The sequence below is a fragment of the Mercenaria mercenaria genome, chromosome 19 (assembly GCF_021730395.1).
Source record: "Mercenaria mercenaria strain notata chromosome 19, MADL_Memer_1, whole genome shotgun sequence".
NCBI lineage: Eukaryota > Metazoa > Mollusca > Bivalvia > Venerida > Veneridae > Mercenaria > Mercenaria mercenaria.
This window is the reverse complement of record NC_069379.1, coordinates 27,141,774-27,165,725: the sequence shown is the minus strand read 5'-3', so window position 1 is coordinate 27,165,725 and position 23,952 is coordinate 27,141,774. Positions and strand designations below refer to the sequence as shown.

The window sequence follows — 23,952 nt, the reverse complement described above, 5'->3', positions numbered from 1 at the left end:
GGTGAACATTTCTGCCAAGTTTCTTTGAAATCCTTCCAGCAGTTCAAGAGTTACAGAGCGGACACGAAACAAACTGATATGACATTTGACCCCTAAGTGTGACCTTGACCTTGAAGCAAGTCATCCGTAACATGCGCTCTGCATGTCGTCTTGGTGTGGTGAACATTTGTGTCAAGTTTCTTTGAAATCCTTCAAGGGGTTCAAGAGTTACAGAGCGGACATGAAACAAACTGATATGACCTTTGACTCCTAAGTGCACATCGTCTCAGTGTGGTGAACATTTGTGTAAAGTTTCCTTGAAATCCTTCAAGGGGTTCAAGAGTTACAGAGCGGACACGAAATTGCTAACGGACAGACGGACAGACGGATGGACAGACAGACAGATGGACAGACAGACAGACGGACACCAGCTTCATAACATAATACGTCCCTTCAGGCGTATAAAAAGTGTAAAATATTGGATAATGAAAGGGTAAAACATGGTAGAAAAAGTGTAAACTATTGGATAATGAAAGGGTAAAATAATGGTGATCAAAGTAGTGAATAAACAGATAAGCTAAATTTAACAAAAGGGTAAAATATGAGATAATAAAGAGGTAAAACAATTTAACCTCTCTGGCTACAATGTCGTCCCGAACATCTATAAAGTTAAGCTTATGTTTCCCAGGTGTACCATCAGGTTCAAAGCCTAAAAAAGAAAACGTATTGATGTTACAATTTGTTTTACATTAAAGTCACTTATTTCAAAGTATTCGGTAAAATATCTTATTACATACTCTTTAGTTGCAGTGGAACCTGAAACAGCATTGTTTTTTTATACTGACATTCTAATTTCATGCTGGGTTAGTGACATCACAAATGATGTCACTTAATTGTGTGTAGTCACATAAAAGAACAACAACTGTCAAACTGTCACAATATAAGCCAGTCACCACAAATTACTTTTGACTTTTGAAAAACTCTACTTACTGAGCAAACTAGTTGTGTAATTTCTTAATTTTGACTAATTCAAGGACCGTAACTCCAGAGCAACAAAGACTATTTGGCTGGTTAACTAACATGGCCAAGATAAGTTTGAGAAACATTGGAATAAAACTGTTTAAGTATTTAATTGGACACTGTTAATTGTCAAAATTTTGTGCAATTAAAGTACCACTAAACTGCTCAAGTAACAGAGCAGACGCACTCAATTTGCACAACTTTGAGTATTTCAAGAGTAATAACTCCAGAAAGGCTTGGAGGATCCAGCTAGTTATAAAACTTGGTCAAAACAGTATGCCAATTAACACTGAGACCCAGTTTGGTGACCACTGGATAAGAAGTGTGCAACTCTGTCACTATTTGCAATTTGAGTAATTCAAGGGCAATATGGGATGTGGATACAGCAAAACATCATCAAGAAACACAAGATGAAAGAAACTGAAAGCGTAAAACATTGTTCTTTTTCTGGGGGTGGGGGTGGGGGGGGGGGGGTGCAGAGATACGACTGGAAAGAGGGGGATAAATCCTCGTCTGGCTGTCATTATTGTAATTTCTAACAGTATTATAGAATTTTTGTCGTACCCTTTTGCAGCCTTTGTTGAGAATTCATTATTTCAATTTATGATTTTTAAGCTGTGAAGCAGTGTTAACCTAAATTTCCTTTGGTCACCTAACAGATAATTATTTACTTTTTAAATTTGGAGCCCATTTGGCTAGATACTTGGAATTTCAGTCTTGATCCCTTTGTGGGGCTAAATTCTCTTCAACAATTTGACAGAAGGCTGTTTCTCTTCCATCTCTGTTTCATATTGGAAGTTTGAGTTTCAAAGAGCTTTAATAGCATAATATAACTTTAAGTCTTATGTTTCATTTGCAAATTAAATAGAAAATTCCCTATGAGACATTGCTTCAGAGACCATCAAATTTTAATAAAAAATTGTAGTCATTTAATAATAAACAACAGGGCCATGATGGCCCTATATCGCTCACCTGTTATCATTGCACTTGAGGACAAGAAGGTCCTCAGAAAAAATATCTAAGTCCAAAGGACCGTAACAACAAAGGAAAGAAAATTAAACCAAAAAGAAAAAAAAATTCTTACAAGGTACAGATATGTCAAAATACACCTAAAAATTGGAGGTACAATCCATGTTGTACCACAGAAGAGTGGTCTCAGTTTTTCCCTATGGCCAATAATAAAAAAGTTACTAAATATAAGCTATTTATAGTAACGTAAAAGGAAAGTAATTAAAAAAAAAATTATTGTAAGTGAACAAAAGAAGCATCTGCCAAATAAATCTGTTGACATAAATGAAATTTCAGATAAGTATCTTCATTAGTTACGGAGATATACCCATTTTAATTTGAAATAAAGGGAGGTAATTTGACATAAAATCAGTCCTTAGTTATCTAACCTGATTGGCTCAGTCCAACTAATGACAATAATGAAATTTCAAATAAGTCCTATAAGTACTTACTGATATAAATCCATTTTGATTACAATCAGGGGAGGTAATCAAATATAAAATAACTCTGGAACCTACGAATGGACCTGATTTGTCATGGAATCCAAGATTTATTGTTGTTGAAGATATTTTGGAAGTTTGTATCAAATAAAACCATAAATGAAGTCTCTATATGGCTGCAAAAGCCAAAATAGCCAATTTTGAACCTTTAAGGGGCCATAACTCTGGAACTCGTGAAGGAATCTGGCCATTTCAAGAAAGGAACCAAGATCTTGTGGTGATACAAGTTTTGTGCAAGTCTGGTTAAAATAAAATCATAAATGAAGCTGCTATTGTGCAGACAAGGTCAAAACAGCTAATTTTGGCCCTTTCAGGGGCCATCACTCTGGAATCCATTATGGGATCTGGCCAGTTCAAGAAAGGAACCTAGATCTTATGGTGACACAAGTTTTGTGCAAGTCTGATTAAATTCAAATCATAAATGAAGCTGCTATTGTGCAGACAAGGTCAAAATAGCTAATTCTGGCCCTTTCAGGGGCCATCACTCTGGAACCCATAATGGAATCTGGCCAGTTCAAGAAAGGAACCAAGATCATATGGTGATACAAGTTCTGTGCAAGTTCGGTTAAAATCAAATCATAAATGAAGCTGCAATTGTGCAGACAAGGTCAAAATAGCTAATTTTGGCCCTTTCAGGGGCCATAACTCTGGAACCTGTAATGGGATCTGGCCAGTTCAAGAAAAGAACCGAGATCTTATGGTGATACAAGTTGTGTGCAAGTTTGGTTAAAATAAAATCATAAATGAAACCACTATCGTGCAGACAAGAAATTGTTGATGCACGTATGAGATGCACGGACTGATGACGGAAGACGGACGAAGGGTGATCACAAAAGCTCACCTTGTCACTATGTGACAGGTGAGCTAAAAAGAACAAAGTGAAAAAATAGCCTTTTACAGTCTATGCATAAATTTCGGTGACTTCACTCCCATGAACCAAGATTACAAAACCAAGTTTGGAACCAGTCTGAAAACTCTATAGAGTATGAATGGCTGTGAAATTGCACAAAATTGATCATTTATTTGCAAAAATTGAACTTTGAAACAAGTCTCAAATTTCTAACATCTGACTGGTTAATTCAGAGGACAATTTTGAAATTGGCCAATGAAAAATGTAGAAAATAACAAGAAAGCATATACTTTTGAAAAATCATTTGGGGATAACGTTAGGTATAAAGCTTGCTTTGTGATATGGCGATTGCATGTGTAGATAGTACTGTGCATTTTAGATACACAGTTTGTTGTATTTTTAATACTAGATAATGGTAGAAGACTAGTATTAAAATCAATGCTGTTACTTGAATAGTTTTTGCTTGCTATCTCTTCCACATTGGAGATAATACTGGGTCTTAAGACATACAGTCATGTATTTGATTGTATTTTATAGTTACAAGATTTTAACATTGAATTATGAGAAAACTAGAAAATCATATAGTCAGTTTGTTAGTTTATATAACATCATACTTCTATGTAATACTGTTTCTCTGATCTGGCCTAATTTAGTGTTGAAATATTTAAATTACATTCCAAAAATTCTCATGTCTCTTTAAGAACTATTGCTGCTCTGCATATTTTTAAAGTTTGAGTTTCTTTTTAACTCACCTGAGCCAAAGGCTCATGGTGAGCTTTTGTGACCACTCAATGTCCGTCGTCTGTCATGTGTCTGTCAACAATTCCTAAAAAAATCTTCTTGAAAATCACTGGGCAGAGTTACACCAAACTTCACAGTCACAGGAATGATCCTTGGGTGACCCCCTTTCAAAATTGTTCAAAGAATTTAATTCCAAGCAGAACTCTGGTTGCCATGGCAACCGAAAGGAAAAACTTAAAAAATCTTCTTGTCCAAAACCACAGGGCCTAGGGCTTTGATATTTGGTATATAGCATCATATAGTGGTTCTCTACCAAGATTGTTCAAATTATTCCCCTAGGGCCAAATATGGCCCAGCCCCGGGGGTCACATAGTTTATATAGATTTATATAGGAAAAAACTTTAAAAAATCTTCTTGTCTGAAACCACAAGACCTAGACCTTTGATATTTGGTATGTAGCATTGCCTTATGGTGGTCTACTAAGATTGTTCAAATTATGCCCCTAGGGTGAAAAGAGGCCCTGCCCCGGGGGTACCAAGTTTTACATAGACTTATATAGGAAAAACTTTAAAAATCTTTTTGTCTGAAAATGCAAGGCCTAGGCTTTTGATATTTGATATGTAGCATTGCCTAGTGGTATTCTACCATAACCGTTCAAATTATTCCCCTGGGGTGAAAAGAGGCCCTGTCCCGGGGGCCCCAAGTTTTACATTGCTTATATAGGAAAAAATTTAAAAAATCTTCTTGTCTGAAAGTTCAAGGCTTAAGCCTTTGATATTTGGTATGTAGCATTGCTTAGTGGTTCTCTAACAAGATTGTTCAAATTATGCCCCTGGGGTGAAAAGAGGCCCGCCTGAGGGTCACTTGTATATGATGAGTTATATAGGAAAATATACTTAAAAAATTATCTGATCATATTTCCTAGACTGTTTAATTATAATTACCTGATGACCCCAAGTAATTAGGGGTCACTTGACTGTGACCTTGACCTTCTGACCTACATTTTTGTTTTTTAAGATACAGCCTTGAAATTTGGATGACATAATTATACAGTTTTGCACACCGATCTTGACAGCATAGAAATTTGGACCATGTCAATAACTTTCGATAAAGATTTCAATACTAATCTTTCTTGTTTTTGAAGCTACAGCAAAAAGATTTGGACCACATGTATAATGTTTGATACAGATTTCAATACTCATCTTGAATAGTTTTAATCATGACCTACTGACCTACTTTTTCGTTTTTGAAGTTACAGTATAGAAATTTGGACCACCTGTATAATTTTTTATACTGATTTCAATACTCATCTTGAATAGTCTTAATCATGACCTTCTGACCTACTTTCTTGTTTTTGAAGATACAGCATGGAAATTTGGACCACATGTAGAACTTACAGATTTCAATACTCATCTTAGATATAAATAAACCTTGACCAACTGACATACTTTCTTGTTTTTGAAGCTACAGCAAAGAGATTTGGACCACCTGTATAATTTTTTAACAGATTCCAGTACTTATCTTGAAGAATCTTTACCATGACCTTCTCACCTTGTTTTTCCTGTTTTTGAAGCTTAAGCAAAGAAATTTGTTCAAGCAAGCAATTAAACTCAGGTGAGCGATATATGGCCATCATGGCCCTCTTGTTAAAGAAATTAGCACCAGAAAATTTTGGAACAAGAGCTCGTCGAACACGAAATGCCCCCCTTGATGCATTCAGTAATTGCACAAGGAACAGAAATTATATGCTCACTGTAAACACAAATTCCATTTCCGAACACAAAACTATGCAAGTGGTCCATATTTGAAGCCTGTACCTTCAGAAATGTGAAAGTAGGCCACTAGGTCAATCTCAAGATCAAAGTTCATTTCAGTACACAAAACTATGCTTGTGGTTCAAATTTGAAGGCTGTAGCTTGAGAAATGTGAAAGTAGGTCACTAGGTCAAAATCAAGGTCAAATTTTATTTTGGAACAAAAAACTATGCATGTGGTCCAAATTTGAAGCCTGTATCTTCAAAAATGTGAAAGTAGGTCACTAGGTCAAAAACAAGGTCAAAGTTTTTTTCAGTACACAAACCTATGCATGTGATCCAAATTTGAAGGCTGTAGGTACAGAAATGTGAAAGTAGGTCACTAGGTCAAGATCAAGGTCAACTCATGTCAAGGTTCATCTTGCCACTCAAAACTATACATGTGGTCCAAATTTGAATGATGTAAGTTATGGACATGAAGATTCTAAGTTTTTCCCTGTATAAGTCTATATGATCCATATGACCTCTGGGGCGGGGCCATATTTGACCCGAGAGGGATAACTTGAACAAACTTGGTAGAGAACCACTAAATGATGCTACATTACAAATTACCAAAGCCATAGTCTTTGTGGTTTGGACAAGAAGATTTTCAAAGTTTTTCCCTATATAAGTATATGTAAACCATGTGACCCCCACGGCGGAGCCATATTTGACCCTAGGGGAAAAATTTGAATAATCTTAGTAGAGGACCACTAGATGATGTCATATACAAAATATCAAAGCCCTAGGCCCTGTGGTTTTGGACAAGAGGTTTTTCAAAGTTTTTTCCTATGTAAGTCTATATAAACCATGTGAATCTAGGGGTAGGGCCATATTTGACCCCAGGGAAATAATCTGAACAATCTTGGTAGAGGACCACTAGATTTTGCTACATACCAAATATCAAAGCCCTAGGCCCTATGGTTTTGGACAAAAAGATCAGAAACCATTTAACTGTTCCTGGCCAATGTAACCTTGACCTTTGACCTAATGACCTCAAAATCAAAAGGGGTCATCTGCTGATTATGGCCAACCTAACTATCAATTTTCCTGACACTAGGCCCAAGCGTTCTTGAGTTATTGCCTGGAAACCATTTTACTGTTCCTGGTCACTGTGACCTTGACCTTTGACATACTGACCTCAAAATCAATAGGGGTCATCTGCTGGTCATTACCAACCTCCCTATCAACTTTCGTGACCCTAAGCCTAAGCGTTCTTGAGTTATCATCCGGAAACCGTTTTACTGTTCAGGGTCACTGTGACCTTGACCTTTAACATACTGGCCTTAAAATCGATAGGGGTCATCTGCTGGTCATTACCAACCTCTCTATCAACTTTCATGATCCTAGGCTCAAGTGTTGTTGAGTTATCATCCGGAAACCGTTTTACTGTTCAGGGTCACTGTGACCTTGACCTTTAACATACTGACCTCAAAATCAATAGGGGTCATCTGCTGGTCATTACCAACCTCCCTATGAACTTTCATGATCCTAGGCTAAAGTGTTCTTGAGTTATCATCCGGAAACCGTTTTACTATTCAGAGTCACTGTGACCTTGACCTTTGACATACAGACCTCAAAATCAATAGGGGTCATCTGCTGGTGATGACCAACCTCCCTATCAACTTTCATGATCCTAGGCCCAAGCGTTCTTGAGTTATCATCCGGAAACGGATTGGTCTACATTCCGACCGACCGACCGACCGACCGACATCTGCAAAACAATATACCCCTCCTTTTTCAAAGGGGGGCATAAAAATGTACCATGAGGTTTTAAAAATGAAAGTGGGCAAAATCATTTGTACACTAAGCTTTATCAGTGCAGATCAGCTATTGTGGAAATGTTGCTTTCAGTGTTTTTATATAGCTTTACCTATAAAAAAAATGTGATTTATTTCAGATTTTCTTTTTTTTTTCAAGTTTCTTTTTAAATATTACTTATATTTTGTTGTTTTTTTACATTTGGTATTGATATTTTCCATTAAATAATAAATTTTCATTTCAAAAAATGTTTTGATGATTTAGTCATTGAATGTTTTTACTTTTTAACTCTTAGCCTGCTGGCGGCAGATGGTTCTGCCTTTGCGACCAGTGCAGACCAAGATCAGCCTGCACATCCGTGCAGTCTGATCATGGTCTGCACTGTTTGCTATTCAGTCAGTAAATTTTCAGTGAAAACCCCTTTGAGTAATAAGTGGTACTGTCCAAATTGAAAGATGGAACAGTCCATTATAGAAATATAGCAGGTTAAGGGTTAAACAAGCATGTCAATATCTCTAACATACTATATTAACTTGTAAGTCTGTTTTGGGTTGCTGTAAATTTTATAATTAAGTGAGTGGAATCCTAAACAAAACCTCAGGTGCACAACTTCAGATGTTATATAACAATCCTTTATTTGACTCAAGGTCAAATACTTTTTGAGATGTATGTGAAAAAAACCTTTTAGGCCCTTTTTGTATATTTTTGACTAAGTCCAGGACCATAATCCTGGTCTGGCTGAGTGAAATTCCAAACAAAGCCCCAGGTGCATGTGCTGAATAACAATCCATTGATGTCTGAATGATGTCTCTAGATCAGATTCTTTAAGAGATATACGCAACACAAATTTGGATTGACAAGGGTAAATCTGTGCCCATAAAAAATCTAAAGTGTACCCATAAATATTTTAGAAGGCACAAAAACTGAGAAATTTAGGAAAATGGTCAATTTAAAGCACTTGTAAACTAGTTCTCATTTTTAAAAAAGTAGACTTTTAGCCTCATGAAAATATCCAATTTCATAGTATTCATCCAATATTTAAAACTAGTTCATTCAGTTTTATGAAACATTGGCAACTAAGGTCTTACAGTACCTTTCCAGTTTTAGTGGTTGGGGAATAACTGGGAAATATCTTTTAGTGGTTGGGGAATAACTGGGAAATACCTTTTGGTGGTTGGGGAATAACTGGGAAATATCTTTTGGTGGTTGGGGAATAACTGGGAAATACCTTTTGGTGGTTGGGGAATAACTCGGAAATACCTTTTGGTGGTTGGGGAATAACTCGGAAATACCTTTTGGTGGTTGGGGAATAACTGGGAAATATCTTTTAGTGGTTGGGGAATAACTGGGAAATACGTTTTGGTGGTTGGGGAGTAACTTGCGAGGAATAACTGGGAAATACGTTTTGGTGGTTGATGAATACCTTAAGTGGTTCAGGAATACTTTAATCGGTTGGGGAATTCCATTACCTTAAATATCATATGCAACTCAAGTCTTTTTTTTTCAATCTCAGGTAGGAACTAGAGCAGAGGTGATGTTTAGCAAGTCACCTGGATGGCTGCCCCATAGCACACAAGTTGATGAGGCACAAACCCACAACAATCACACTTAAATGATTCAATATCTAGGGCCTTAACCATCAAAACACGGAGGCCTTTAGGCATTCCAACAAAATTAACACATACCAAGTAAATCCTCTATGAGAAGTCTGTTTTCTCTCAATCCTGATAAGTCCCCGCCATGTATCATAGCATAATGATTAATCTGACGTAACACGCGACATACCCCCGTCCGCGGCAGCAACTCATCCTCGCTTTGTTGACGAACATGGATTTTTACAGGTTCTGAAATAAAGGCAAATTTTTGGTTTTCTTCAATTACAAAAAGTCACCTTTTTTATGAAAATATTGTGAACAGCAGTATATACATATGCATCAAGAACAAGATAGTTTTTTATGAAATCGAATTGTTACAAGATATATGAGCCGTGCCATGAGAAAACCAACAAAGTGGCTTTGCGACCAGCATGGATCCAGACCAGCCTGCCCATCCGCACAGTCTGGTCAGGATCCATGCTGTTCACTTTCAGAGCCTATAGCAATTAGAGAAACTGTAAGTGAACAGCATGGTTCCTGACCAGACTGCGCAGATGCGCAGGCTGGTCTGGATCCATGCTGGTCACCAACCCACTATGTTGGTTTTCTCATGGCGTGGCTCATATATATAGAGGATATTACATGAGTGTCTTTTCATATTGATTTTATTAAACGAGTTGAACAAAATGATAAAATGCGAGGCTCTGCCGAGCATTTTATCAATTTTATTCAAGGAGTTGAATAAATTCAATGTTGAACGTCACAAATGTAATATTCTTTTTATCACATGTTAGCCTTTCTTGTCGAAACATCAAAGATTCGACTTTCCTTTACTACATAAACAAGACGTCGCTTATACAATAAATGACGTCGACGTCAAAGCTTTATTACACTAGTGTATTATCATTTTTATTTAATAGCTTTATAACACTCCCGCGACGTCAAACATGTGATAAACATGTATATATCATACTTCACTTCTATTTATATTTTCAATATTTACATTATTTCAATTCAATTTCTCATGTTACATATTTTTATATAAATCTTATAGCTTCTACTGATTATGACATGAGAGAGACTGTGATTTCAAATGTATGTGGGTACATGTATACGTAGGATTCAGTCTTTATTTCAAGACACAGATAAGATGCCAAAATTCAGAACATTACAATTTTTGGAAAAAATTCAGCCTTATGTGTTCAAACTACACTCATACATGTATAGAGGACATTTGTTTCTTTTTTCAGTGTAAGATTGAAACATCTTTCAATGACTGCATATTAGATGCAATATGAATTTAACATCTTGTGTTCAGGTGGAAGCTTTTCCGATGTAAAACAAACAAATTTTCTTTTTATTTCACGTCTTTTCAATTGTTTTTACCAATTTATACAAACTGTTTAAGTGCAAAAACATGTATATTTGGCAATGTCAAATGCTGAATAAGAATCTTATGTTTGATGTCTGTAGGTCAAATACTTTTTGAACTATGCATGACACAGAGTAATTGACTGCAGACGAAAGGACGTCTCTACAAACCGTCTTTTTATGTGGCTACTCTTTAGTTCTCCCTGCTGTCTTGTTCTAGCTACATAAACCCACTGGAATAAACAGATTTACTGTTGTCTATTGTCCTAGCCACATAACTACTCATTGTTTGCATGGACGGATGGACAGACAGACAGACAAAAGCATATTTAACCCTTATCATGCTGGAACGACTGATTCTGCCTTTGCTAATAGTGTAGATCTTGATCAGCCTGCATATCCATGCAGTCTGATCATGATCTGCACTGTTTGCCTTTCAGTCAGTATCTTTTTGGTATGCAACCCCTTTAACATTTAATGGTACTGACCAAATTGAAAGACTGACAAGTTCATTATAGAAATTTAGCAGGGTAAGGGTTAAGTGTGCCCCAAAAATTCTAGGGGCACAAAAATTGACAGCCTAAGTCATTTTTCTGGGTAAGTTATTTGGTTCACACTTAATTTACCTGGTAACTTATTTAAATTTTGATAGCCAAACATGCCGCCAACAATACAGCGTGCTGTGGCAATTGTTCTGCCAATATTTGTTGACCGTATGCTGTAATATACAAACATATTGCATTACAAAGCAGCGTGCTGTGACAATTTTTTTCTGCAATTTTTGTTGTACGTATGCTGTAACTCACATTACAATAAAGTGTGCTTTTGCAACAACATGACATATGTTTGCTGAATATAAGCTGCAACACACCAGCACAAAGTACATAACACAATGGAGCACACTGTGGCAATCAGAATTAAAAGAACAAGAGGGTCATGATGACCCTGGATCGCTCACCTGAGTAATATGAGCTACATGTTTCAAATGTCAAACTGATGATTTTTAGAAATTTTTTGGAAGATTTTCCGATGTACAATCAAGTAACCCCTGGGGCGGGGCCAATTTTACCCCGGGGGTCATGATTTGAAAGTTTGTAGAAGTCTACAAAGCAATGTTACAGATCAAATATCTAAGATCTAGGCCTTCTGGTTTATTTTAAGCAAATTTATGAAGATTTCCCTATGTACAATCAAGTAACTCCTGGGGCTGGGTCAATTTGACCCTGGGGGATCAATATCTGAACAAATTTTGTATAGGTCCAATAGGCAATGCTACATGTGAAATATCTAAGCTCTAGGTCTTCTGGTTTATTTTTAGAAAGTTTTGAAGATTTTTCTATGTACAATCAAGTAACCCCATGGGGCCGGGTCAATTTGACCCCAGGGGTCACGATTTGAAAAATTTTTGTAGAAGTCTACTAGGCAATGCTACAGGTCAAATATCTAAGATCTAGGCCTTCTGGTTTATTTTTAGATAATTTTTGAAGATTTTCCTATGTAAAATCAAGTGACCCCTGGGGCAGGGTCAAGTTTGATACCAGGGGTCAAGATTTGAACAAATTTTGTAAAGGTTCACTAGAAAATGCTACATGTCAAATATCTAAGCTCTAGGCCTTCTGGTTTATTTTTAGAAAATTTTTGAAGATCTTCCTATGTAAAATCAAGTGACCCCTCGGCAGGGTCAATTTTGACCCCTTGGGTCATGATTTGAACAAATTTTGAGTTTCACTAGGCAATGCTACATGTCAAATATCTAAGCTCTAGGTCTTCTGGTTTATTTTTAGAAAATTTTGAAGATTTTTCTATGTACAATCAAATAACCCCATAGGGCGGGGCAATTTGACCCCAGGGGTCATGATTTGAACAAATTTTGTAGAAGTCTACTAGGCAATGCTACATGTGAAATATCTAAGATCTACATGTAGGCCTTCTGGTTTATTTTTAGAAAATTTTTGAAGATTTTCCTATGTAAAATCAAGTGACCCCTGGGGTGGGGTCAATTTTGACCCTGGGGGGGGTCATGATTTGAACAAATTTTGTAGAGGTCTACTAGGCAATGCTACATGTGAAATATCTAAGCTCTAGGCCTTCTGGTTTATTTTTAGAAATTTTTTGAAGATTTTCCAATGTAAAATCAAGTGACTCTTGGGGCGGGGTCAATTTTGATCCCGGGGGTCATGATTTGAACAAATTTTGTAGAGGTCCACCAGGCAATGCTACATGTGAAATATCTAAGCTCTAGGCCTTCTGAGTTATTTTTAGAAATTTTTTGAAGATTTCACTATGTAAAATCAAGTTACCCCCATGGGGCGGGGTCAATTTTGATCCCGGGGTCATGATTTGAACAAACGGGGTAGAGGTCTACTAGGCAATGCTTCACACCAAATATCTAAGCTCTAGGGCTTCTGGTTTTTGAGAAGAAGATTTTTAAATTTTTTCTTTCGGTTGCCATGGCAACCAGAGTTCTACATGGAATTCAATTCTTTGCCTAAGCTCTAGGCCTTCTGGTTTATTTTTAGAAATTTTTTGAAGATTTTCCAATGTTAAATAAAGTGACCCCTGGGGCGGGGTCAAGTTTAATCCCGAGGTCATGATTTGAACAAATTTTGTAGAGGTCCACTAGGCAATGCTACATGTCAAATATCTAAGCTCTAGGGCTTCTGGTTTTTGAGAAGAAGATTTCTGAAGATTTTACTATGTAAAATCAAGTGACCCCATGGGGCAGGGTCAATTCTGATCCCGGGGTCATGATTTGAACAAATTTGGTAGAGGTCCACTAGGCAATGCTTCACACCAAATATCTAAGCTCTAGAGCTTCTGGTTTTTGAGAAGAAGATTTTTAAAGTTTTTCTTTCGGTTGCCATGGTAACCAGAGTTCTATATGGAATTCAATTCTTTGAATAATTTTTGTAGAACTTCACCCAAGGAACATTCCTGTAAGTTTGGATGAAACTGGCCTAGCGGTTTATGAGGAGATGTCGTTTAAAGTAAAAGTTTACGGACGACGGACAACGGACGACAGACGGTGAGTGATCAGAATAGCTCACTCTGAGCCTTTGGCTCTGGTGAGCTAAAAAGTTAACAGATGTCTTTGTTTGTCCAGCACAACTGAAATCATAGAATTAAAAGTATACATCATAATTACTTTGCATACATCCATCTAACTTGCAATATTTGTTAAAAGGATTTCCATTTCATTAATATGCACAGGCCACCACTCAGAATGTGGACCTAGGGGCAAGAACATGTGAAGCAGAAACAAGGTACCATATTTACTCGCCTATAAGACAAAACTTTTGGAAATCAGATCTAGTGTGTTGCCTTGTCATATAAAAAATCTGTAAGATACTGCCAGTGTCGAAGTAATTAAAGAACCTGTCTTACACAAAAACTGTTTTATAACTGTAAAATCATTTAATTTCGTGGTTTTGGCCGAAACAGCAATTTCATGGGGATATGAATTCATGATTTCAACTTTTGAACATAAAATGAATGGGAATTTTACTTGTTCGTTGGGATTAAATTTCATGGATTTACTCAACCCTGAAATCCACGAAAATTAATGATTTCACAGTAGACGGGTAAAAACTGTACCTGTATTTACAATATAATCAGTATACACAAACACCATTAACTCCCTTTATCAAAGGGGCATACGTCCAGTGCTTTCATTAGTAAGTAATTGTAAATATAAGATGTAAATACAAGGATTCAGTGTCAGAGTTCTACACAATATTTATTCATAAACTCAAGAATGTAGTCTGCTACTTTATGTAAAATAAAGTAAAATACCAATAGCTTGTGGTCACTATGGGAGAGATATCTAGGGTTTCCAGCGATCCAAACAGAGAAAATGGCTTGGGACCATATGAATTGCTGGAGTGAGCCCAGATGTTCAGTGAGCCCAGATGCTTGAGTGAACCCTGATGCTTGAGTGAGCCTAGACCCTGATTCTTGAGTGAGCCTTAATTCTTGAGTGAGCCCAGATGCTTGAATGAGCCCTGATGCTTGAGTGAGCCTTGATTCTTGAGTGAGTCCTAATTCTTGATTGGGCCCAGATGCTTGAGCAAGCCCCAATTCTTGAGTAAGCCCTAATTCTTGAGTCAGCCCAGATGTTTGAGCAAGACCTGATTCTTGAGTAAGCCCTAATCTTGAGTAAGCCCAGATGCTTGAAAGAGCCCTGATTCTTGAGCGAGCTCTGATTCTTGAGAAAGCCCATATGCTTGATTCAGCCTGATGCTTGAGTGAACCCAGATGCTTGAGTGAACCTGGATGCTTGAAAGAGCCTAGATGCTTGAGAGAGCCCAGATGCTTGAGAGAGCCCTGAGGCTTGAGAGTGCCCAAATGCTTGAGTGAGCCCAGATGGTTGAGTGAGCCCTGAGGCTTGAGAGTGCCCAAATGCTCGAGTGAGCCCAGATGTTTGAGTGAGCCCTGAGATTTGAGAGTGCCCAAATGCTTGAGTTAGACCAGATGCTTGAGTGAGTCCAGATGACTGAGTGAACCCAGATGCTTCAGCAAGCCTGGATGCTTGAGTGAGCCCTGATGCTCAAGCAAGCGAATGTTTCATTTTTAGCTCACATGTCACAAAGTGACAATGTGAGCTTTTGTGATCACGCAGCGTCCGTCGTCCGTCGTCCGTGCGTGCGTGCGTCCGTGCGTGCGTCCGTGCGTGCGTAAACTTTTGCTTGTGACCACTCTAGAGGTCACATTTTTCATGGGATCTTTATGAAAGTTGGTCAGAATGTTTATCTTGATGATATCTAGGTCAAGTTCGAAACTGGGTCAACTGCGATCAAAAACGAGGTCAGTAGGTCAAATAATAAAAAAACCTTGTGACCTCTCTAGAGGCCATATTTTTCATGGGATCTGTATGAAAGTTGGTCAGAATGTTTATCTTGATGATATCTAGGTCAAGTTCGAAACTGGGTCAACTGCGATCAAAAACTAGGTCAGTAGGTCAAATAATAAAAAAACCTTGTGACCTCTCTAGAGGCCATATTTTTCATGGGATCTGTACGAAAGTTGGTCAGAATGTTCATCTTGATGATATCTAGGTCAAGTTCGAAACTGGGTCAACTGCGGACAAAAAGTAGGTCAGTAGGTCAAATAATAAAAAAACCTTGTGACCTCTCTAGAGGCCATATTTTTCATGGGATCTTCACGAAAGTTATTCAGAATGTTCATCTTGATGATATCTAGGTCAAGTTCTAAACTGGGTCACGTGCAATCAAAAACTAGGTCAGTAGGTCAAATAATAAAAAAACATTGTGACCTCTCTAGAGGCCATATTTTTCATGGGATCTGTATGAAAGTTGGTCAGAATGTTCATCTTGATGATATCTAGGTCAAGTTCGAAACTGGGTCAACTGCGGTCAAAAACTAGGTCAGTAGGTCTAAAAATAGAAAAACCTTGTGACCTCTCTAGAGGCCATACTTGTGAATGGATCTTCATGAAAATTGGTCAGAATGTTCACCTTGATGATATCTAGGTCAGTTTCGAAACTGGGTCACGTGCCTTCAATAACTAGGTCAGTAGGTCAAATAACAAAAAAACCTTGTGACCTTTCTAGAGGCCATATTTTTCATGGGATCTGTATGAAAATTGGTCAGAATTTTTATCTTGATGATATCTAGGTCAAGTTCGAAACTTGTTCAACTGCGGTCAAAAACTAGGTCAGTAGGTCTAAAAATAGAAAAACCTTGTGACCTCTCTAGAGGCCATACTTTTCAACGGATCTTCATGAAAATAAGTCAGAATGTTCACCTTGATGATATCTAGGTCTTGTTCGAAACTTGGTCACGTGTTTTTAATAACTAGGTCAGTAGGTCAAATAACTAAAAAGCCTTGTGACCTCTCTAGAGGCCATATTTTTCATGGGAACTATATGAAAATTGGTCTGAATGTTCATCTTGATGATATCTAGGTCAGGTTTGAAACTGGGTCAACTGCGGTCAAAAACTAGGTCAGTAGGTCTAACAAGAGGACCATGATGGTCCTGAATCGCTCACCTATCCCCACATGACCCAGTGTTGAACTGAGTATGACGTCATTATTTCTATTATTTGACATAGTGACCTAGTTTTTGAGCACATGTGACCTAGATATCATCAAGATAAAAAATTCTGACCAATTTTCATGAAGATCCATTGAAAAATATGGCCTCTAGAGAGGTCACAAGGTTTTTCTATTATTTGACCTAATGGCCTAGTTTTTGAAGGCACGTGACCCACTTTTAAACTTGACCTAGATATCATCAAGGTGAACATTCTCACCAATTTTCATGAAGATCTCGTGAAAAATATGGCTTCTAGAGAGGTCACAAGGTTTTTCTATTTTTCGACCTACTGACCTAGTTTTTGACTGCACATGACCCAGTTACAAACCTGACCTAGATATCATCAAGCTGAACATTCTCACCAATTTTCATGAAGATCCGTTGAGAAATATGGCCTCCAGAGAGGTCACAAGGTTTTTTCTATTTTTAGACCTACTGACCTAGTTTTTAACCCCACGTGACCCAGTTTCGAACTTGACTTAGATATCATCAAGGTGAACATTCTGACCAATAATCATGAAGATCTCATGAAAAATATGGCCTCTAGAGAGGTCACAAGGTTTTTCTATTTTTAGATCTACTGACCTAGTTTTTAACCCCACGTGACCCAGTTTCGAACTTGACCTAGATATCTTCAAGTTAAACACTCTGACCAATTTTCATGAAGATCCATTGAAAAATATCGCCTCTAGAGAGGTCACAAGGTTTTCCTATTTTTAGACCTACTGACCTAGTTTTTGACCGCACGTGACCCAGTTACAAACTTGACCTAGATATCATCAAGGTGAACATTCTGACCAATTTTCATGAAGATCCATTGAGAAATACGGCCTCTAGAGAGGTCACAAGGTTTTTCTATTTTTAGATCTACTGACCTAGTTTTTGACCCAACGTGACCCAGTTTCGAACTTGACCTAGATATCATCAAGGTGAACATTCTGACCAATTTTCATGAAGATCCATTGAGAAATATGGCCTCTAGAGAGGTCACAAGGTTTTTCTATTTTTAGATCTACTGACCTAGTTTTTGACCCCACGTGACCCAGTTTCGAACTTGACCTAGATATCATCAAGGTGAACATTCTGACCAATATTCATGAAGATCTCATGAAAAATATGGCCTCTAGAGAGGTCACAAGGTTTTTCTATTTTTAGATCTACTGACCTAGTTTTTAACCCCACGTGACCCAGTTTCGAACTTGACCTAGATATCATCAAGGTGAACATTCTGACCAATTTTCATGAAGATCCATTGAGAAATATGGCCTCTAGAGAGGTCACAAGGTTTTTCTATTTTTAGACCTAATGACCTAGTTTTTGACCCTACGTGACCCAGTTTCGAACTTGACCTAGATATCATCAAGGTAAACATTCTGACCAATATTCATGAAGATCTCATGAAAAATATGGCCTCTAGAGAGGTCACAAGGTTTTTCTATTTTTAGACCTACTGACCTAGTTTTTGAACCCACGTGACCCAGTTTCGAACTTGACCTAGATATCATCAAGGTGAACATTCTGACCAATTTTCATGAAGATCTCATGAAAAATATGGCCTCTAGAGAGGTCACAAGGTTTTTCTATTTTTAGATCTACTGACCTAGTTTTTAACCCCACGTGACCCAGTTTCGAACTTGACCTAGATATCATCAAGGTGAACATTCTGACCAATTTTCATGAAGATCCATTGAGAAATATGGCCTCTAGAGAGGTCACAAGGTTTTTCTATTTTTAGACCTAATGACCTAGTTTTTGACCCTACGTGACCCAGTTTCGAACTTGACCTAGATATCATCAAGGTAAACAATCTGACCAATACTCATGAAGATCTCATGAAAAATATGGCCTCTAGAGAGGTCACAAGGTTTTTCTATTTTTAGACCTACTGACCTAGTTTTTGAACCCACGTGACCCAGTTTCGAACTTGACCTAGATATCATCAAGGTGAACATTCTGACCAATTTTCATGAAGCTCTTATGAAATATATGGCCTCTAGAGAGGTCACAAGGTTTTTCTATTTTTAGACCTACTGACCTAGTTTTTGATGGCACGTGACCCAGTTTCGAACTTGACCTAGATATCATCAAGATGAACATTCTGACCAATTTTCATAAAGATCCCATGAAAAATGTGACCTCTAGAGTGGTCACAAGCAAAAGTTTACGGACGCACGGACGCACGGACGCACGGACGCACGGACGGACGACGGACGACGGACACCGCGCGATCACAAAAGCTCACCTTGTCACTTTGTGACAGGTGAGCTAAAAATAGAAAAACCTTGTGACCTCTCTAGAGGCCATACTTTTGAATGGATCTTCATGAAAATTGGTCAGAATGTTCACCTTGATGATATCTAGGTCTTGTTCGAAACTGGGTCACGTGCCTTCAATAACTAAGTCAGTAGGTCAAATAATAAAAAATCTTGTGACCTCTCTAGAGGCCATATTTTTCAGTGGATCTTCATGAAAATTGGTTAGAATTTTTATCTTGATGATATCTAGATCAGATTCAACACTGGGTCACATGAGCTCAAAAACTAGGTCACAATATCAAATAATAGAAAAAAACGACATCATACTCGGTTTAAAACTGGGTCATGTGGGGACAGGTGAGCGATTCAGGACCATCATGGTCCTCTTGTTTGTAGAAAGGATCTCAAAACAAAAAATTTAGTCACAATTAAAAGCTACTCTTTATACTATGAATCATATTAATATCAATCAAATATCAATCAACTTACAAGAGCTGTTAGAGGACAAGAATGGTCGACTATTCAACAGCCTTGTCAACTGAATGAATACAAAGGTCAAACAAGAGCTGTCACTATTAGTGATAAATGCCCCTGAAGCGAGCCCAAGAATGCTATAGTTGTCTGTGCAAAATATGCCAGAATAGTTTAGGGATGAATCATTTTGTGACCTTAACCTGAGAGACCTGGGTCATAAGCACGACACATCTTCTCAATATGGTTAACATTTGTGTCAAATTATTTTCAGATCCCTTGATAAATGGCAGAGTTATAGACCAGACAAGAAACAGACCTTGTGAACATTTGACTTCTAAGTGTGACCTTGTCCGTGAAGCTAGGGGTCTGGGTCTTGCGCATGACATGTCACCTCATTATAGGGAACATTTATGCCAAGAAATTTTAAAATCCTTTCATCAATGGCAGAGTTATGGACTGGACAAGAAATAGACCATGTTAACCTTTAACCTCTAAGTATAACCTTGACCTTAGAGCTAGGGGTCTGGATCTTGCACATGACATGTTGTCTCTATGGGGAACATTTATGTCAGGTAATTTCAAAATCCCTTGAAGCATGCCAGAGTTATGAACCAGACATGAAACAGACCCTGTTAACCTTTGACTTCTAAGTGTGACCTTGAACTTGGAGTTATGGGCTGGGTCTTGCACATGACACAATGTCTCATTATGGAACATTTATGCCAAATTATTTCAAAATCCTTTCATGGATGGCAGAGTTATGGACCAGACACAAAACAGACCCTGTTAACCTTTGACCTTTAAGTGTGACTTGACCTAAGAACTAAGGGTCTTGGTCTTGCGCATGACAAGTCATCTCATTATGGTGAACATTTATGCCAAGTTATTTCAAAATCCGTTAATGGATGGCAGAGTTACAGCCTGAACAAGAATTTACATGGACGCACTGACATACACATGGACGGTCAGTGTGATTTCGGGGCATAAAAAACGGCAAAATTTGGTCAAAAAGTAGAGTATGAAACCACTGCAATGCATGTCAGATCATCACAGTAAATAAGGTTGTGGAGTTTCAATACATTCCCATTAGTGGATACTGAAATACCAGCTTACATATTAAAACATAAAAATTGCCAAGTCGAAAATGCGGCATATTTTTGTAAAAATGCAAAGTAGAGTTATGAAACTTGAACACTGCATGTCAGATCATCACAGTGAAAAAGTCTGTGAAGTTCCAATCCATTCCCAAATGTAGGAACTGAGATACCATACAAACTAACTAACTACTAACAAACAAAAATTTAACCAAACGGGACGTTAACAAACTGGGAGTGCAATAGCTTTACCTTTTCTTTGAAAAGTCAAGGTAAACAAATGACCAAGATTTTTATCTTTTTATGTCAAATTTATGTTGACATCTTTTTTAATTTATTTAAAATATCTACGTTCATCTGGAAGCATGTCCCTTTAATAGAGAGTGTCAAACTACTGCATTGTGGGTAACTCTCTGTTTCTGATATCTTGAGAAGAGAAAAGTAGCTCCACTGTATTTCTACAGCAATGTAGAGAAAAAAATCAAATCTAAAAAACAAACAAGCGTGCTCAAAAGTCTTCAGGAAAGCTGAGTCTTCGAAAGACAACTGATGACATGTACCTTGTAGTTTACTGAGGGCTTCTGCTCCAAACATCCCCGCAACGAGACATCTTGCTGTTCCGACAGTCCGGTCAGTATTGGTTGATCGTACACTGTCAAGTTAAATATACCAGGCAAAATAAGTCTAATTTTCATGCTCATGCCATGAATTGTTTTTGACATAACATTCTTTTAATCCAACAACTTTCAATTTTGACAATGGAAAATTGTTAGTCTACTGTATAATGATAATTGTTAATATAAATACATCTGTGCGATTTAAAATTTGTGTAATTAAAATAGCGGACTCTTTATGACAATCAACAACTTGTGTTATTCTCCAAATTATGTGATTTTGGCATCCACTGTTTTTTTACACATATGCGCACTGAGCTACATTTATGTCAAATTACCAAATAATAATACATAATCATAAGTGTCATTATGGGTTCGCTACCTAAACTAGAGCTACCACTAAATGCTATTATTACCCCTAGATGCTGCTTTGATACACTGAAAGTAAAATGTTGTCAACAAGACCTTTGACTTTAAAGAGTGACCTGGACCTTGGTCCTAGTGTCCTGGGTTGTACACTTTGCAAGTCTTCTTGATGAGATTTAAAACTGATGCTAATTTTACAAAAAAAACCTTCTAGTGGTTAAGAAGACACAGAGCTAACACAAATTCACACTATTTGATTTTTGACCTCTAAGTGTGAACTTGACCTTGGACCATAGGACATGGGTTGTGCACTCTGCATGTCATCTCGATGAGGTTAACAATTAATGCTAATTTTATGAGAATATTTAAAGGGTTAAGACAATATGGAGCAGACACAAATTTACACTATCTGATTTTTCTCCTCTAAGTGTGACCTTGACCTTGGATTTTAAGACCTGGGTTGTGCACTCTGCATGTTGTCTCAATGAGGTTAATAATTGATGCAAATTTTACAAAAATCTTTCTACTGGTTAAGAAGATATGGGGCAAACAAGATTGACCAGGTCGTGAGCTATGGTAACATGCAATATACCAAATGAGATATATACTATTGAAAGTGTCCTTCCGGCACATGCACAGAGCGTCTAACTTCGGATTTTTCGGAAGAATAAGCTTTTTCCTTGTGCATAATAAGCTTCCACATAACTTGTCCGAACCGCAACATATTGTACATCAGTACAAATATAGGCAGTGTTGTTTTTATTCCAAAATCTACCTTTAAAATGATACGGAACCAATCCCTTTACGGCAACATGCGATATACCGAATGAGATATTTACTATCGAATTAAAAAAATGTGTCCTTCCGTGCTGTCATTAGACAGTTCTTTTCAAATCTTATGGGGTGAGTTGAAGTCGGATTGATTCCCAACTGAGGCAGAGCCTTATTTCATATTAGTTAATGCTAGTTTTATGAAAACCTTCTTAGAGGTTAAGAAGATATGGAGCAAACATAAATGACAGATAGATGGACCAACAGATGGAATCAGATGAATCCAATCCAGCCCCCATATATCTTGTATCTGGGGGCATAATAAGGGTAGAATGCAACTGTTTTCTTTTTCATTTAACATGAGTTATGACAGTATTAAATTCAATCCTCAGTATGAAATTATAAAGGTACATGTTCCTAATTTCTAACTCTTTTGTGTTTCTTTTACAGTTTGGTCCATTTTCATAATATTTGCCATTATGTGAAAATTTCTCTAATGATGACAACTTTTAAAAATCCTGTAACAATGATAATAGATATATTATAAAAAAGTAAAATGCTATTACAGTTATAGGACAAGGGGTAGCTGGAGAATCAATTTTGATTTGGAACTTTCAGGCTTGTTGTCTTGTCAGCATGATGTCCCATTAAGAATCAGATAAAGTGAATTAATGGCACTGACCAATTTGATAAGCTTGAAATCTGTTCTAATGGTGGTTTGAGAATTTTAGAACATGTTTAATGATTGTAAAACTTCAGTCAATTTTAAATTTTGTGTCTCACAACAAGAATGAATGTGATAACTCAATAGTTGTTTTATTTTGAGATGTGTTTTATTAAAAATCTGTACTGAAACTGTTTTAACGAAATTAAGAATAAACAATATAATCATTTTATATTGTAGCGTGTGATAAAATATAATTTACATTGTAAATGGCAATGTTTTATAATACTATAATATGAATGCAACTTTGAATTACAAGACCTAAAGCTTGAAATTTATAATTCAGGGGTGTAGTTCGGCTAAAATGGAATTGTAGGCCACTGTCAAAGGAGGGTATGGCATGCTTCCACAGAAATGTTCACATTATAGATGCAAAATGGTGCTTTTTGGTTTATATCTGGACTTTTATGTTTTTCATTTTTCAAAATGAAGTGTAGACCCGGGATAGCTATTGTACAATTTAGAATGTACACCAGTGTCAAAGGCGTAGCTGGACCGTTATGGAAGTAAAAGTCACTGTTCTAAGGGTGATAGGGGGGATGTTTCCCCAGAAAAAAATGCATTCCAGATAAAACAGGATGCGTTTTAACGAAATTCATAATTCAAGTGCTTTGCTAGGCTAAAATGGAAGTATATGCCTCTTGGGCATGCTCCCCTATAAAAATTGCACAAATTAGATGCAAAATGGAGTATTTTAGCAAAATTTATAATTCCGGATTTTAGCAAGGCCAAAATGGAAGTGTAGGCCACTGTCCTAGGGGGTGACCGGGTCAGGAAAAATTGCACATTAAAGATACAAATTGGTGCGTTTTTCGTGTATATCTGGACCTTTAAACTTTTTCATGAAGTGTAGGCCCGGGGGAACTACTGTACCATATAGAAAGTACACCAGTTTCAAGTGGGTAGCAGGGCCAAAATGGAAGTGTAAGCCACTGTTTTAGGGTGTTTAGTGGGGGAGTTGGCAGTCATGCTCCCCCGGAA

General features: G+C 37.3%; 1 protein-coding gene across 2 annotated transcripts in view; it reads right to left on the bottom strand.

The window, feature by feature from the left end:
• The window catches only part of LOC123542523 (lysophosphatidic acid phosphatase type 6-like), a 45,249-nt gene that overhangs the window by 14,759 nt on the left and 6,538 nt on the right, over positions 1-23,952 (bottom strand). The window contains exons 4-6 of one of the 2 annotated variants that reach the window (XM_053530870.1): positions 21,057-21,148; positions 9,337-9,495; positions 612-688 (exon numbers count right to left, since the gene is read on the bottom strand). In XM_053530870.1, the coding sequence (XP_053386845.1) occupies positions 612-688; positions 9,337-9,495; positions 21,057-21,148 (328 nt within the window). Of the gene's footprint in view, positions 1-611; positions 689-9,336; positions 9,496-11,243; positions 11,336-21,056; positions 21,149-23,952 lie in introns of both variants that reach the window. The other variant, XM_053530869.1, reaches the window with a different exon arrangement.